The 14,875-nt window shown below is 45.9% G+C and overlaps 1 protein-coding gene across 1 annotated transcript in view; it reads right to left on the bottom strand.

Annotated features, from left to right (window-relative positions):
- The window catches only part of CDK15 (cyclin dependent kinase 15), a 226,406-nt gene that overhangs the window by 119,685 nt on the left and 91,846 nt on the right, over nucleotides 1-14,875 (bottom strand). The window contains exons 9-10 of the mRNA XM_029606275.1: nucleotides 12,442-12,562; nucleotides 7,600-7,693 (exon numbers count right to left, since the gene is read on the bottom strand). Coding sequence (XP_029462135.1) covers nucleotides 7,600-7,693; nucleotides 12,442-12,562 — 215 coding nt within the window. The remainder of the gene's footprint in view (nucleotides 1-7,599; nucleotides 7,694-12,441; nucleotides 12,563-14,875) is intronic.

The following is a 14,875-nucleotide window of genomic DNA, read 5'->3' as shown; positions in this document are numbered from 1 at the left end:
GGGACATTGTAAGGACGCTGGTGGGAGTGTCGTGTTATCTGTATGGCGATGAAGGTGTGGTCCCTTAACGTTAAGGGCCTTAATTCCCCCAAAAAGAGGCACCTTTTGCAGAGGGATTTGCAACAACAACAGGTATCAATAGCCTTTATCCAGGAAACGCACTTGCGTAGGCACCATGAACGCCTGCTGCAGCTGGCGGGTTACCCACACGTGTATTTAGCAGCCAGCACCCGTGGCAATAAGTATGCTGGGGTGGGCATTCTGATGGCCAGCTCCATACCATATACATATGTATCTCACATAGCGGATCCCAATGGGAGGTATCTTTTCTTAAAGATCAAGCTAGACCAGCATGTATACACGCTCATTAATATCTATGCCCCCAATAGGGACCAAGGATGTTTCTTGCGCTCTTTAGTGGATAAATTGAACCACTATATAGAAGGTCAGGTACTGTGGGGGGGTGATCATAATTTGGTACGCAATCCGAGAATGGATGCATCCCATCGCCTGAAAGCAGACAGTTGGGCAGCCTCCTCTGAATTGACCAACGTGATTTCTCTCTGGGGGTTAGTAGATATATGGCGCTCGCGAAACCCCTATTCAAGAATGTACACTTTCTTTTCACACCCCCACACATCCTACTCCAGGATAGACTTTTTTCTGGTAGACAAGGGGTTGCAGAACCAGGTAGCGGACGTGGGGATAGGAGACATCACGTGGTCAGACCACGCTCCGGTATGGGTGACGCTGACTCTGTCCACGGTGGATATGGGCATTCGATATTGGAGGTTACGAGAGGAGCTACTGGGGGACGAGGAGCAGTGTCGGGTAGTTAATGAATACCTTGAAGAGTATTTTCTAAATAACACGGGCTCCGTAGCAGCGGCAGGATCTTTGTGGGAATGCTCTAAATTAGTTATTCGCGGGAAGCTCATTGCACTTGCCACTGCGGGGAAAAAAGCCAGAGAAAAGCGCAGAACAGAACTTCTTGGTAGGTTGAGCGGGTTGGCTCGTCAGCATGCATGCACCTTAAACCCTGAATTGTTACGACAGTTGAGTGCAGTACGCACAGAATTGCACATGCTGGATGCCGCCTGGGTTGCACACGCTCTGGAGCGTACTCACCAAAAATTCTTTGAGGGCTCCAATAAAGCAGGCCGCATATTGGCTCGCCAGCTGAAACAGCGTTCTATACAGAACAATATCGCCAAGATAAAGAACCCAGAAGGGAGGTATGTCACTTCTTCAGCGGGGATTAGAGAGTGTTTTACCAAGTTCTATGAGTCCCTCTATAAAAAAGATGATACTATATCAGCCCAGTCCATTGGGCAGTACCTTACGGATTTACAACTACCGGGTCTTACTGTAGCACAGCAGGCTACTCTTGATGAGCCGATTAATGTAGCGGAGGTTCAGGCGGCCATTCGAGATCTAAAGGCCGGCAAAGCCCCGGGTCTCGACGGCTTCTCTAGTGCGTATTATAAGAAATGCAGCGCATCCCTTCTTACGCCCTTAGTGACTTATTTTAATAGTTTGCGGGAGGGGGATTTTTTACCCCCACACACGAATTCAGCCGGCATCACTGTGTTGGCAAAACCAGGTAGGGACCCCACTCTCTGCAGTTCCTACAGACCGATATCCCTCATTAACCTGGATCTAAAGATCTTGGCGAAGATACTAGCAGCACGTCTCAATATAGTCCTCCCGGGGATGGTCCACAGGGATCAAGTAGGGTTTATCCCGCAAAGAATGGCGGCAGATAATGTGCGTAAGGTCACTGATATTCTGTGGTGGGCTAAGAAACAGAACATGCCGTTGTTGCTCCTGGCTATTGACGCAGAAAAGGCATTTGATCTAGTGCACTGGGAGTTCCTGTTTGCCACTTTAGACAAAATGAATTTTGGGCCTGTCTATCTACAGTGGCTTCATGTACTATATCATCTTCCCACTGCGCGCATAAAGGTTAATGGGGGATATGGAACTGAGTTCCCGGTACAACGTGGGACTCGACAGGGATGTCCGCTCTCGCCCTTATTGTTTGCACTCTTTTTAGAGCCTTTTACAACGCGAATCCGTAACTCTGCTAAAATCACGGGTGTCAGTCTAGGGGATCTCCACATGAAATTGTCTCTCTTTGCAGACGACATTCTCATGACTGTCACCAACCCTAACACCTCCCTCAGGGAAATCACCTCTGAGCTCACTGCTTTTAGTGCGGTCTCCGGTTTTAAAATCAATCTAGATAAATCCGAGATTCTCAATGTATCAGTCGACCCTAACACTATACAGGACTTACAACGGCTATACCCGTTTAAGATAGCAAAAGGTGCCATTAAATATCTTGGGGTGCATATTGGGGCTGATCTTGATGCCTTATACGACCTCAATTACACACCCCTTTTGGGTAAAATTAGGAAAGACTTACAGGCTTGGGACAGGGGTCACCATTCGTGGATGGGGCGCATAGCTATTGTAAAAATGAACATTTTACCCAGATTTTTATATCTGTTTATCACCCTATCTATTCATCTCAGCTCTGCTTTGTTGAAGTCCTGGCAGAAGATCTTATTTGATTTCATTTGGCGCAGGCGACCCCCAAGACTATCACGTCGTTTGTTATATTTACCTAGGGACAGGGGAGGTTTGGGAGTGCCTCATCTAGCGAAATACTATGTGGCGGCTCAGTTACTTGTGATCACAGACTGCCATAGGATCACCACAGCCAAACAATGGGTCGCCTTTGCAGACCGCATCTTGGGGCATATGCCACTAGCGGCCTTGGCCTGGCAGCCACGCGATACATGGGTTTTTGTGGATGCATTATCTCCATCCATTAACACCACTATACGCTTATGGTATAAGTGGAAGAAACTAATTATAGGCACCCGCCAGTATTTCTATTCTACGCACCTTACTCATTTATGCAACTTCCCTGCCGGGCATCATAATCCCTCTTTCCGGGGTTGGAAGTCTAGAGGCCTGTTTCAAATTGGGCACTTCTTGGGGGGCGGCTCTGCTATGACTTGGCCTCAACTTCAGAGCGCATATCAGCTACCTGCCACAGACTTTCTTACAGGATTTCAAATTTCCCATTTTCTCACAAGTGCTCCTGTACACCCCTCCATTGCCCAGGGTAAAACCCTATTTGAACATTACTGTGATGATGTGGATAAGAAGCGGGGAATGGTTTCTAAAATATATGTTCTCTTGTCTGAGGGTGCAGGTGAGAGCTTCCCACATACTAAAGCTTGGGAACAGGATTTGGAGAGGGCCATTACGGATGAGGAATGGTTACAATTATATACTATAGTAAAAAAGTGTTCTGTCTCAGCGAGTATGCAGGAAAACTGTTACAAGATGCTTACCAGATGGTACTTAACTCCTCATGTTCTCCATAAGCGTTATCCCACCCTCAGTGCAAAATGTTGGCGAAACTGTGGCAGTTGTGGCACGTACATGCATATGTGGTGGTCCTGTTCACAGGTGCGTTCTCTGTGGATCCAGGTGGCGAGATGGTTGGAGCAGGTACTACAAGTCCCTGATCTCTTAAATGCTGGGTTCATGCTCATTAGCTTGCCGCACAAAGATATGACCAAACGCCAAACTTTATTATGTCAACAGGTTTTTATTGCTACAAGAATGGTTATAGCACAACATTGGAAGCAGCCTGTGCTTCCTGCACTTCCACGAGTACAGCAAAAGGTCCATTACATATGTCGGATGGCAGCAATCACAGCGGATTTACACAGAACTCAAACCCTCTTCCGGGATACTTGGAAACCCTTTTTGGACTGGGAAAGTTTGGACACTGCCTAATCTTACTAACTTGTGATGTTACCTCTCTCGGACAACAGAACTATAACAGAGTATATGCTCAATCACCAGCAGCGGCCCGTTTTCAGTGGCTATTACTTATAAGTCATTAGCTGGGAACTCATGGTGAGGGAGGTGGGGGGAAGGGTGGGGACTGGGGATAAAAGATGTTTATCACGTTTGAAAATGTTGAAGGACAATACGTTTGTCATGTGTTGCTTTGTTGTTCACTTTTGCTTGTCTTTGCTTCAACGCAATAAAATATAAATTTAAAAAAAAAAGAATATTAGAGGGAGCCTGCAGATATTAACCAACTTTTAATATGCACACCAGCACCCACCTAGGTAGGAGCTGCATAGCCAGACAAAAGAGAGGAACATGAGAATATCTAGCACAGAACCCGAACATGTCATACAACTAAATTGCTCCCTGCTACAGATAAAATAGGATACAAAGCACCCACATTTCCCATAATTTCAAAGACAAATTCTGCAGAGAATGTTGCGGCCCCGGTCGCAGCACTTGCGACCGGGACCTTACCTCGCTCTTCCGGGTTCTGGACTTGGGCTAGCTGCAGGGGTCCGCCGGGTCCCGGGCCTGTTCTTCGGTGGCGTTTCCACGGGGGCAACACCACAGGGATGCCAAAGCCAGCCGCCCTCCTCCTAGGCGCGCGCACGCGCGCACAAAGAGCCCAAACTTGTAGGCCCTTTCCCGCCACTCGATGCTCCGCCCGCCTCAGTGACGTCGGACGCCGGCGGGTATGTAAGGCCGGCGCCTGCCTCGGTTAGACGCCTTGCAACGAGGTTACCTTGGGGTTCCTAGTTGATGTGTGCCTCGGAGTTCGCTAATGTCTGTTAGTATCCTGCTTCAGTTCCAGCCTGGTTCCTGCTCCTGTACTCTGCTTCAGTTCCAGCCAGGTTCCAGCCTCAGTATCCTGTTTCAGTTCCAGCCTGGTTCCTGCTTCCGTGCTCTGCTTCAGTTCCAGCCAGGTTCCAGCTTCAGTATCCTGCTTCAGTTCCAGCCTGGTTCCTGCTTCCGTGCTCTGCTTCAGTTCCAGCCAGGTTCCAGCTTCAGTATCCTGCTTCAGTTCCAGCCTGGTTCCTGCTCCTGTACTCTGCTTCAGTTCCAGCCAGGTTCCAGCCTCAGTATCCTGTTTCAGTTCCAGCCTGGTTCCTGCTTCCGTGCTCTGCTTCAGTTCCAGCCAGGTTCCAGCTTCAGTATCCTGCTTCAGTTCCAGCCTGGTTCCTGCTCCTGTACTCTGCTTCAGTTCCAGCCAGGTTCCAGCCTCAGTATCCTGTTTCAGTTCCAGCCTGGTTCCTGCTTCCGTGCTCTGCTTCAGTTCCAGCCAGGTTCCAGCCTCAGTATCCTGTTTCAGTTCCAGCCTGGTTCCTGCTTCCGTGCTCTGCTTCAGTTCCAGCCAGGTTCCAGCTTCAGTATCCTGCTTCAGTTCCAGCCTGGTTCCTGCTCCTGTACTCTGCTTCAGTTCCAGCCAGGTTCCAGCCTCAGTATCCTGTTTCAGTTCCAGCCTGGTTCCTGCTTCCGTGCTCTGCTTCAGTTCCAGCCAGGTTCCAGCTTCAGTATCCTGCTTCAGTTCCAGCCTGGTTCCTGCTTCCGTGCTCTGCTTCAGTTCCAGCCTCAGTATCCTGTTTCAGTTCCAGCCTGGTTCCTGCTTCCGTGCTCTGCTTCAGTTCCAGCCAGGTTCCAGCCTCAGTATCCTGTTTCAGTTCCAGCCTGGTTCCTGCTTCCGTGCTCTGCTTCAGTTCCAGCCAGGTTCCAGCCTCAGTATCCTGTTTCAGTTCCAGCCTGGTTCCTGCTTCCGTGCTCTGCTTCAGTTCCAGCCAGGTTCCAGCTTCTGTGCCTTGCTTCAGGTCCTGCCAGGTCCCTGTCTCAGTATCCTGCTTCAGTTCCAGTCTGGTGTCTGCCTTGATCCTGGATCATCATCCCTGCGTCCCCGCTCGCCTAAGTCCCAGCGGCCGGGCTCCTACAGGCTCCTCCCGGGGAGTACGGGTTTCCAGGGTGAAGGCCTACTCCTTCACCTGGTCCAGTGTCCACCTCCCGGCCTGCACCTCTCTCCATGGAGACAGTGGTCCACCTTTCCCAGTCTCCGCCAGGCCGGCCCAAGAGTCCACTAAACACTCACAACAGAGAGTTTCCTTTTGAAAATTAGCTTGCAGGTCTCATGGCTAGGGTCAAAATTGCCCCCAGAATGTCCACACACAAACAAGGGAAGGCAGGAACTGCTCAGAACAGGGGACTATAAGACAATAACTGGAGTAATCGTTATTTTCTTTTTATTATTAATCGATAATTCAAAGAGCAAAAAATAGTCTCAGGAGTCAGAATATCTCTAAAATAGCAGAAGACAACCTGAAACCATAAAGGTTATTTCACAGCAACGTCAAGGCAAGCTCTATTCAATGTCTATCTGCTTGGTTCTACATTTTTTATGAGATTGCACACAGGCCAGAGAAAGTCATTGTGACTTACTGTAATATCTCTTCTGAAGGAAGTCTGCCAGGGATGAAAAAATCTGAGACAAGAGACACGACCATGGCTCAGCACCCTGGTTTAATCCCATCCTTCACTGTAAAGCTGCGGTAGAATACTTTTACCTGGAATGGTTGGGACCAAGACTCTTTGGATAATGGATGCATTCCGATAATGGAAGTTCCTCGCATGTTTCAAGGTAATGGGAATTTGTTTTCCAAATAATGGGTCATGGACTGAAGCCTCTGATTTTTCCGGATGTTGGAAGTTGTAGGATAATGAGATTTCAGGCAGAAAGTGCCCTACTGTCTAACAATCTACTTTTGTATAGCACCCTATGTTCACATAAGGTATCAAAATGTTAAAACCAGATCTCACTGTTAATTATAAACAGAGACCATTATAGCATCTTTCATCTAGACAGGATCCCGATATGTTTTACAAGTTGGCAGAGCCGGTGCAAGGGTATTTGGCGCCCTAGGCAAATCTTCTACCTTGCGAATCTTCTGCCTTGCGCCCACCTGCCCCCATCGTGCCCCCCCCCCACCACCTACCACATTCCTGCCGTCACCCCCCCCCCCCCCCCGCCGCCTACCACATTCCTGCCGCCACCCCCCCCCCCCCCCTTGCTGCCTACCACATTCCTGCCGCCAAGTGTGTGCTTCTCTAGGCCGCGAGCAGGATGGGCACTGCTCACAACCCACCAAATCTCTACTCCTCTACTGCAAGCGGGATAGGCTCTGCTCACCGCCCCACATGGCCGCTTCTCAACGCCCCCTATGGGTCAGCACCCGAGGTGACCACCTAGTTCTCCTAATAGGATGCGCCAGCCCTGCAAGTTGGTATTTCAGTAACTCATACATGGCCACCTCAGGAGCGATTGGCCTGGTAGCACAGATATGTACAACTGGCCCCTAAATTGTAGGAAATCTGTCAAAGGGAATAATGGAGGAGGAACAACATTACTACTCCATTAGTGTGGCATAACCCAAGTACAGGGAGAAGGAAAGGATTGCCAAAAGGGACAAGCACAGAAAGTCAGCGGCAGTGGAAATCATAACGTCCCCTGACTCATCATCCTATGCTTTAAGTGCAAGCCCATCCCATTTCATCTCATGTAGACACTGGAAAACAAGTTCTGATCTGGTGAATGGGAAGAGAAGCAGTGTTAGGATCACTCAAATACAAGGTACAGGTAGATGAAAAGAACTTGCTCAGGGTCAGAGCCAGGTCTTGATCCTATGAGCCTTCTACTGATCATAGAGGAGTGCGAGACAGAGTAGTTATCCTACTTACTGTCCAGATTTTCTGCAGCTGTTCCACAACATCAGAAACTCCGGCAAATGCTGGCCGTCCCTGGAGCATTTCAATAAATATGCAGCCTGCACCCCTAAGGAAAAAAAAGGAACAAAATTCTCTTTTAACCAACTCACTACAGCAAAATTAACTTCCATCACAAGCAAAAATCTTTTATGGGGCCAAAATGAAGTCTTTGCCTGAGCATAGGATTTGCTGTGGCTTGAGGAAATCACTTGACCTCCTTGCACTTCAGTTTGGAGAAAGGTGCTGTAATTTTATGGTTCTGCAGGACACCAGTCATTACAGAATGGGGTCCAGAGGATGGTACACCACATTTCTGTTCTCACTGTCCAAGTAATAATGCACCTTCAGTGAAAACAAAACAGTTGGAACAGTGCGTAAAGCTGTAAAACAAATAAAGATATATAGAAAGTATTTTGTGAAATTGCATTTTTTTTCCAGAACATTTTATTGGTATTTTTTTTTTTTTACAGTAGTACAAAAAAGTAAATATTATAATGTTCAGTACAAACATCCAATAACATATTTCCTTCTTAAGGTTTCTCCCCACCTCCCTTGGATTCTGGAGGCCAGAAGGACTTGGCTATGATGGCTGAACATCAAGGTTGGAAGCTGGGCTGGTCTTCTGCCTAGCCATCCCCAACCCCCACAGGTTGAGCTCTTGAATTCTGGGAGCCAGTAGGGCTTAACTGGACAGGCTGGAAAAGCTGGATAAGGCAGTTCAGGCTGGACAAGCTAGGCAAGGCAGAATAGACTGCCAAGATGTTGTGGGCAGAAATAGATTGGAACCAGAAATCTGGGGATTGGTACAGGGAAGAAGCTGAGGACTGGATACTGGTTCAGGCAAGAAACTGAGGACTGGATACTGGAACAGACAAGGAGCTGAGGACTGGATACTGGAACAGATAAGGACCAGAGGACTGGATATTGGGACTGGCAAGGTGTTGAGAACTGGATCCTGACAGGAAGGTGGTAGGATACTGAACAAAGGTTGGAACTGGATACAAATACAGGCTTGAATACTGAGTAGGGATTGGGCTGGATACAGACACAGGCTTGGGCAAAGCAAAGCAGGGAATGGATGCTGGGGACTGGACTGGGCAAGACACGACAAGACCAGACAAGGACAGGACTAAACAAGGCAGACTAGGGCAGGACTTAGACAAGGCTGACAAGGGTAGGAGCAGACAAAGACAACACAGAACAGAGAACACTGAAGACAGAAATACAGAAGACCCAAAAGTTGTTAAGGCCCAGAGGCCACTAAGCAAGGAGAGGCTTGAGTAAATCACAGAGCAAGGACTAAGGTAAGGGCAAGCCCAGAGGCCACAAGGTAAGATAAGGCCTGAGTGTTAAGTGGAGTGCCACAAGGATTGGTGTTGGGTCCGGTTCTGTTCAACATCTTCGTGAGTGACATTGCGGAAGGGTTAGAAGGTAAAGTTTGTCTCTTTGCAGATGATACTAAGATCTACAGCAGAGTGGACACGCTGGAAGAAGTACAGAGAATGAGACAAGATTTAAAGAAGCTGGAAGAGTGGTCGAACATATGGCAGCTGGGATTCAATGCCAAGAAATGCAGAGTCATGCATCTGGGGCGTGGTAATCCAAAAGAACTATATGCGCTGGGGGGTGAAGGGCTGATGTGCACGAAGCAGGAGAGAGACCTGAAGACGACGAAGCCGTGTGACATGGCGATAGCCAAAGCCAGAAGAATGCTGGGCTACATAGAGAGAGGAATATCTAGTAAGAAAAGGGAAGTGATAATCCCCTTGTACAGGTCCTTGGTGAGGCCTCACTTGGAGTACTGTGTTCATTTCTGGAGACTGTATCTCAAAGGAGACAGAGACAGGATGGAGGCGGTTCAGAGAAGGGCGACCAAAATGGTGGGTGGTCTCCATCGAATGACTTATGAGGAGAGGTTGAGGAACATGAATATGTATACCACTGAGGAGAGGGGGAGCAGGAGTGATATGATACAGACCTTCAGATACTTGAAAGGTTTAATGATTCATGGTCCTTAACAAACCTTTTCCATTGGAAACAATTTAGTAGAACTAGGGGTCATTTATTTATTTATTTATTTATTTCAGATTTTTATATACCGGCATTCGAGACAGCAGTCACATCGTGCTGGTTCACATAAAACAGGGGCGCATAGTAAACATAACTATAACAATGGTGCGGAAAAGGCAGTTACATATAACAGGGTGATAAGAACTTGGCTGAGAAGGAAGAGAAAGGACAGGTTATAATTCACACAGGTAAACGATAGAATATTAGGTTAACCATGGAGTAGTTGGAGAATAGTTAACCATGTTGGAGATTAATTAACCATGGTGTAGTTGGATATTAGGGGTGGCTTGGGGTTGTTCGATCAATTGGCCTCCGGGAAAGCTTGTGTGAATATCCAGGTCTTTAGTCTTTTTTTGAAGGTTGAGATGCATGGTTCTGTTCTGATGTTTGAGGGGATGGAATTCCATAACGGTGGAATGGCTGTAGAGAAAGCCCGGTTTCTTAGTGTGCAGAGTCTGGTGGATTTGGACGGTGGTACCTGTAGCGATCCCTTGTATGCATCTCTTGTCGGTCTTGACGAATTGTGTAGTCGGAGAGGGATCTGTAGGTCCATGGGAGCCAGTTGGTGTATATTTTTGTATGTGGTAAGAATGGCCTTGTATATTATTCTAAAGTGTATAGGTAGCCAATGGAGGCTCTTTAGAATAGGGGTTATGTGGTCCCTTCTCCTGGTATTTGTCAGAATTCGTGCCGCTGCATTTTGCACCATCTGAAGCGGTTTGGTGTATGAAGCAGGAAGTCATGATTTAAAACTCCAGGGAGGAAGACTTAGAACTAATGTCAGGAAATATTTCTTCATTGAGAGGGTGGTGGAGGCCTGGAATGCCCTTCCGGAGGAAGTGGTGAAGACTAAAACTGTGACGGATTTCAAAGGAGCATGGGATAAACACTGTGGCTCCCTAAAAGGCTAGAGAATGAGAATAAATAAAAAAGCTAAACCGGCATGGAGCGGAGGTTACTAACCTTAAAAGAAACATGGGTGTAACCTGCACGGAGCGGCAGTTACTACCCTTAAAAGAAACATGGGTGTAACCTGCACGGAGCGGCAGTTACTACCCTTAAGAGAAACATGGGTGTAACCTGCACAGAGCGGCAGTTACTACCCTTAAGAGAAACATGGGGGTAACCTGCACGGAGCGGCGATTACTAACTGGCGAAGCTTGCTGGGCAGACTGAATGGACCATTTTGGTCTTTTTCTGCCATCATTACTATGTTACTATGAGTAAGCTACAGGACAAGGTGCAAGGAGTCAAAAGGCCCAGAGGCCACAAGGCAAGGTAAGGCTTGAGTGGGCCACAGTGCATGGTATAAGGAGATAGAAAGCCCAGAGGCCATAAGCAAGGTAAGGCCTAGCTAGGCCGCAAGGCAAGGAGCAAGATACAGGAAGGCACAGAGGCCACAGAGCATAGAGCAATGTATGAGCAGCCAGGTCAGAGAGTCAATGGTAACTCCATGAAATGACATCTAGGTTCTGGCAAGGAAGGGTCAAATGGGACTAGGAGCTTGGGTGTGGTGAGAACAATGAGGTAGAGCTTGGTAAGGATGGAGGTGAAGTTCGCTTAAGACCCCTGGTGGAAAGGAGGCTGCACCACAGGCTGAATCAGGTGGCCAGTGAGAAGATGGCTCAGATAGCTCGGAACAGAGCTCACTGGAAGCCTCTGCTGGTAGAGAGGTGTCATAGCAGACTGGATCAGGGTACAGTGAGGCTGCATGGCAGGTGAAACCATGACAAGTAATCTGCTCCACTGTATATTGCCCTTCTATTCAAGGTCTGGCCTTCTCTGAGTTAAAAATTTAAAAAATATGTTTTTTTAATATGATCATTAACAAAGTAAAGGTGGAAAGAGAAATGAAGCAACCTATCCACAGAGAACATAACCAAGAGTGAAACTATCCAGTAGAGAGAGAGGGTCACCAATTTCATTTTTAGATGTTTTGTAAGCAACAACTTGAGATTTAAGCCACTCTCAGTCCCTAAAATTTTCAGGCATGATGGACAACCGAGTAACAGCAACCATGAGGTTCAGAAATGGTCCTCATTCACCTCCATAAACATTAATGCCATCATCCTCATAAATACCGCAAGCTCACAATTAACTTATTCTACAGTGGCTCAGCAGGTTAACAGGTATGTAGGAATCTCCTCATAAAGTCTGTGATCAAAAGGCACCAGCTGCCACACTTTGCTCAGCTGCCCAAACTAGAGTTGCCACCTCACCCCAGGTCAACCAATCAAACTGATCCAGTTCTGGCTTTGCTCTATTGCATGCATATATTTATAATTCTGAGTTTCTTTGTGAAATTAATGAGAAAAATCAGAAATATAAATCCATGCATGCAATGTGGCAAAACTTGGACTAGATCGGTTCTGTTCAGTTGACCTTGGATGAGGTGGCAACACTAGCTTGATCTGATCTCTGACCTATGGTGCTAAGAATGTCAATTGGTATTGAGTCACTTCAGCCATCTCATGTAAATCACTTTTGAAAGGCTTAATGTGCTGTGGGATGTAGGAATCCTCATCTAATAGTGAGAACAATTTTCTTCCATCTAAATATCTGGAAAATGTATTTGCCTATCTTTTAAAGGTTACATTTTCAAAAGCTGGTTTACAATAAAATTATTTTTTTCCCTATCATTCATAAAATTAAGTTTCTGACCAAATATGGGAGTAAATCTACCAATATCCATTCTGTCAGTTCCTAAGCACCCTGCATGCAAGTGTTGGTGGTTTTGAGTCTCACCAGATATCCAGGTCACAGGAGTAGTCGGTGGCTCCTAATAGCACATCAGGAGGCCGGTACCAGAGCGTCACTACCTCTGCCGAGTAAGTCTGGCTGGGGATGGACTTGGCCCGAGCAAGACCTGCCAGAACAGTAAAAACAGATCCATGTTTACACAGTACTTCTAGATTACTTCTGCCATCTATCGACATCTGGAATTGGTGACCTGTTCTGCCCATTGCAGGTCTTCATTTACTTCCTCCCAAGCTCATCCTGCCTGTTTCTCCCTTTGACTAAATTCAAATTAATGTATTTTTGTTTGTCTAATAAACACACATATGCCTACATTTTCTCTTTCTCAATGGACAAGTGTCAGTTTCATAAGAAAACCATCACTATCTTTAACTTAACACAGGGTGGCAAGCTCGGGTCCTCAAACAGGTCTGGCTTTCAGGATACCTACAATGAATATGCATGAGATAGATATGCATGAACGTCCTCCATTGTAAACAAATCTATTTCATGCATTTTTATTGCAGATATCCTGAAAACAAGGTCTGTTTGTGGCTCTTGAGGACCAGAGTTGGCCATACAACACATTATTTACCTTCATGGACTTTAACTGCACCTCATTCATCTCTGGAGCTTTCAGTATTATCACCCCCTAGCACAGGAATAGGAAACCTCTGGTGCTTGAGGACTGCAAACTGCAGGTTTTCAGGATATCCCTAATGAATATGCATGATATAAATTTCAGACAGTTGAGGCAGTATGCATGTAAATTTTTCACATACATATTCATTAGGGATATCTTGAAAACCTAGTTTATGGTCCTCGAGGATTGGAGGTTTCCCACCCCTGCTCTAGCAGAATTTCCCCTTTATAGCTATAGAAAGCCACACACATTTTACTCATTAATGGCTATCAATAAGTTGATAGTTATGCATGAAATAGTTCAAGAGGAAGCCAGGTGATTAAAAACAAGATGAGACAGTCCATTGCATTCTGGAATTTTAAGTCCTCATTTCCTATGAAATGCAGGCAACTGTCTGGGATTTAAAGCTGAAAGAAAGAAACCATATCTGGCTTGGCCAATCCTTAATGCAGGGCTTCGTAAACCTGTCCTAGGATCCCCACAGCCAATTGCATTTTCTGGATATCCACAATGAATATGCATAAGGTAAATTTGCATATACCAAGCCTCCATGATTTGCAAATTTATCTCATGCATATTCATTGTGGATATCCTGAAAAGCCAGCTGGCTGTGGGGTTCCCAGGATAAGTTTGGAAAACCCTGCCTTAATGAGCCAGCTGGTAATTATAGCTGGAGCATATCATTTGTGCAATCAAGTGGATTACAGCTCCCCCATATGGGCTGTTGTGATGGTTGCTTCCTACTACTATGTAAAGGAGAAATATTTAGAGAGGGTGTGGATTTTTAGTTAAGACTTCTGAGGAGACAGGATGTTGCTGATCCTGCTCCTGTTTTGTTTTTTTCTTGTTTTTGGGAGAGAATACTTTTGTCCTTGGGGATTAAGGCCTGGGTATGCAAAAGATAAAAAAGAATATTATTTCCTAATTTTTGGGATTGTATTGAAAGAAGCTTTTATCTACACTTCCTTACCCTTTTGTTCGTATTTTGAAAACTATTTTTTACTTTTACCAGCCAGCTAAATTCCTCTTGGCCAAGGGAATTTAGTTGCTGTCTTTGGGAGAGGAGTTTTTCATAGGAGACTCTCACCCAGAGAGGTCCAGTGACCCTTCAGAGGTCATGCATGGAATGGATCTTCAGTTATTCCTGGGAGCAGGAGAAGATTGGGAAGAAAGGAGAATCCATGGCACCAAACTGATGTTAACCATTAGATATCAGGATATTCTGGGAGGAGTTTGTATAAGAAGTAAGAAGCCTATTCTTGACAACTGAATCAAGGTATGAGAAATGGGACTTTGAATTATGCCATCTAGACTAATTCAAGTATCATATCTACCAATCTGGGAGGAAGCTCCAAAACTGCCCCTGAAATTGGAATGGGATATGGAAACAAGAGATTAAATTAAGCCATCAATGCAGAGACACAGATTTATTGGAAAATGAGAATGTTATGGACTGTAAACAAGGCTTTGTAAATTGTCATTTACTTCACTTTAAAATCAGTTATCAGTAAAGTTATGTTGGAGCTACTTATCATCCAGCATGATTACACTGGGCAACAAATTTTCACAAAAGTCATGTTACGGAAATGAAATTAGTCAATTCTTATAAATTTCCATGTGCTAAACACGAATGTGACTGTGAAAATGCAAAATTGGCTCTATTTTTTTTTGTAATATGCAATAATATAATTACATCTTGAACCGTATGCCAATAGTAGGAGACCTTCGGTTAATACCGTTTGAAAAATGAAGTAATAGACTACATCTTAGATTTCTTTGCTTGTCTCTTGTACACCTGTT

Source organism: Rhinatrema bivittatum, chromosome 6 (assembly GCF_901001135.1).
Source record: "Rhinatrema bivittatum chromosome 6, aRhiBiv1.1, whole genome shotgun sequence".
In the NCBI taxonomy this organism is placed as follows: Eukaryota; Metazoa; Chordata; class Amphibia; order Gymnophiona; family Rhinatrematidae; genus Rhinatrema; species Rhinatrema bivittatum.
Note: the sequence above shows the minus strand (reverse complement) of the source record. Positions and strands in the feature narration are given on the sequence as shown.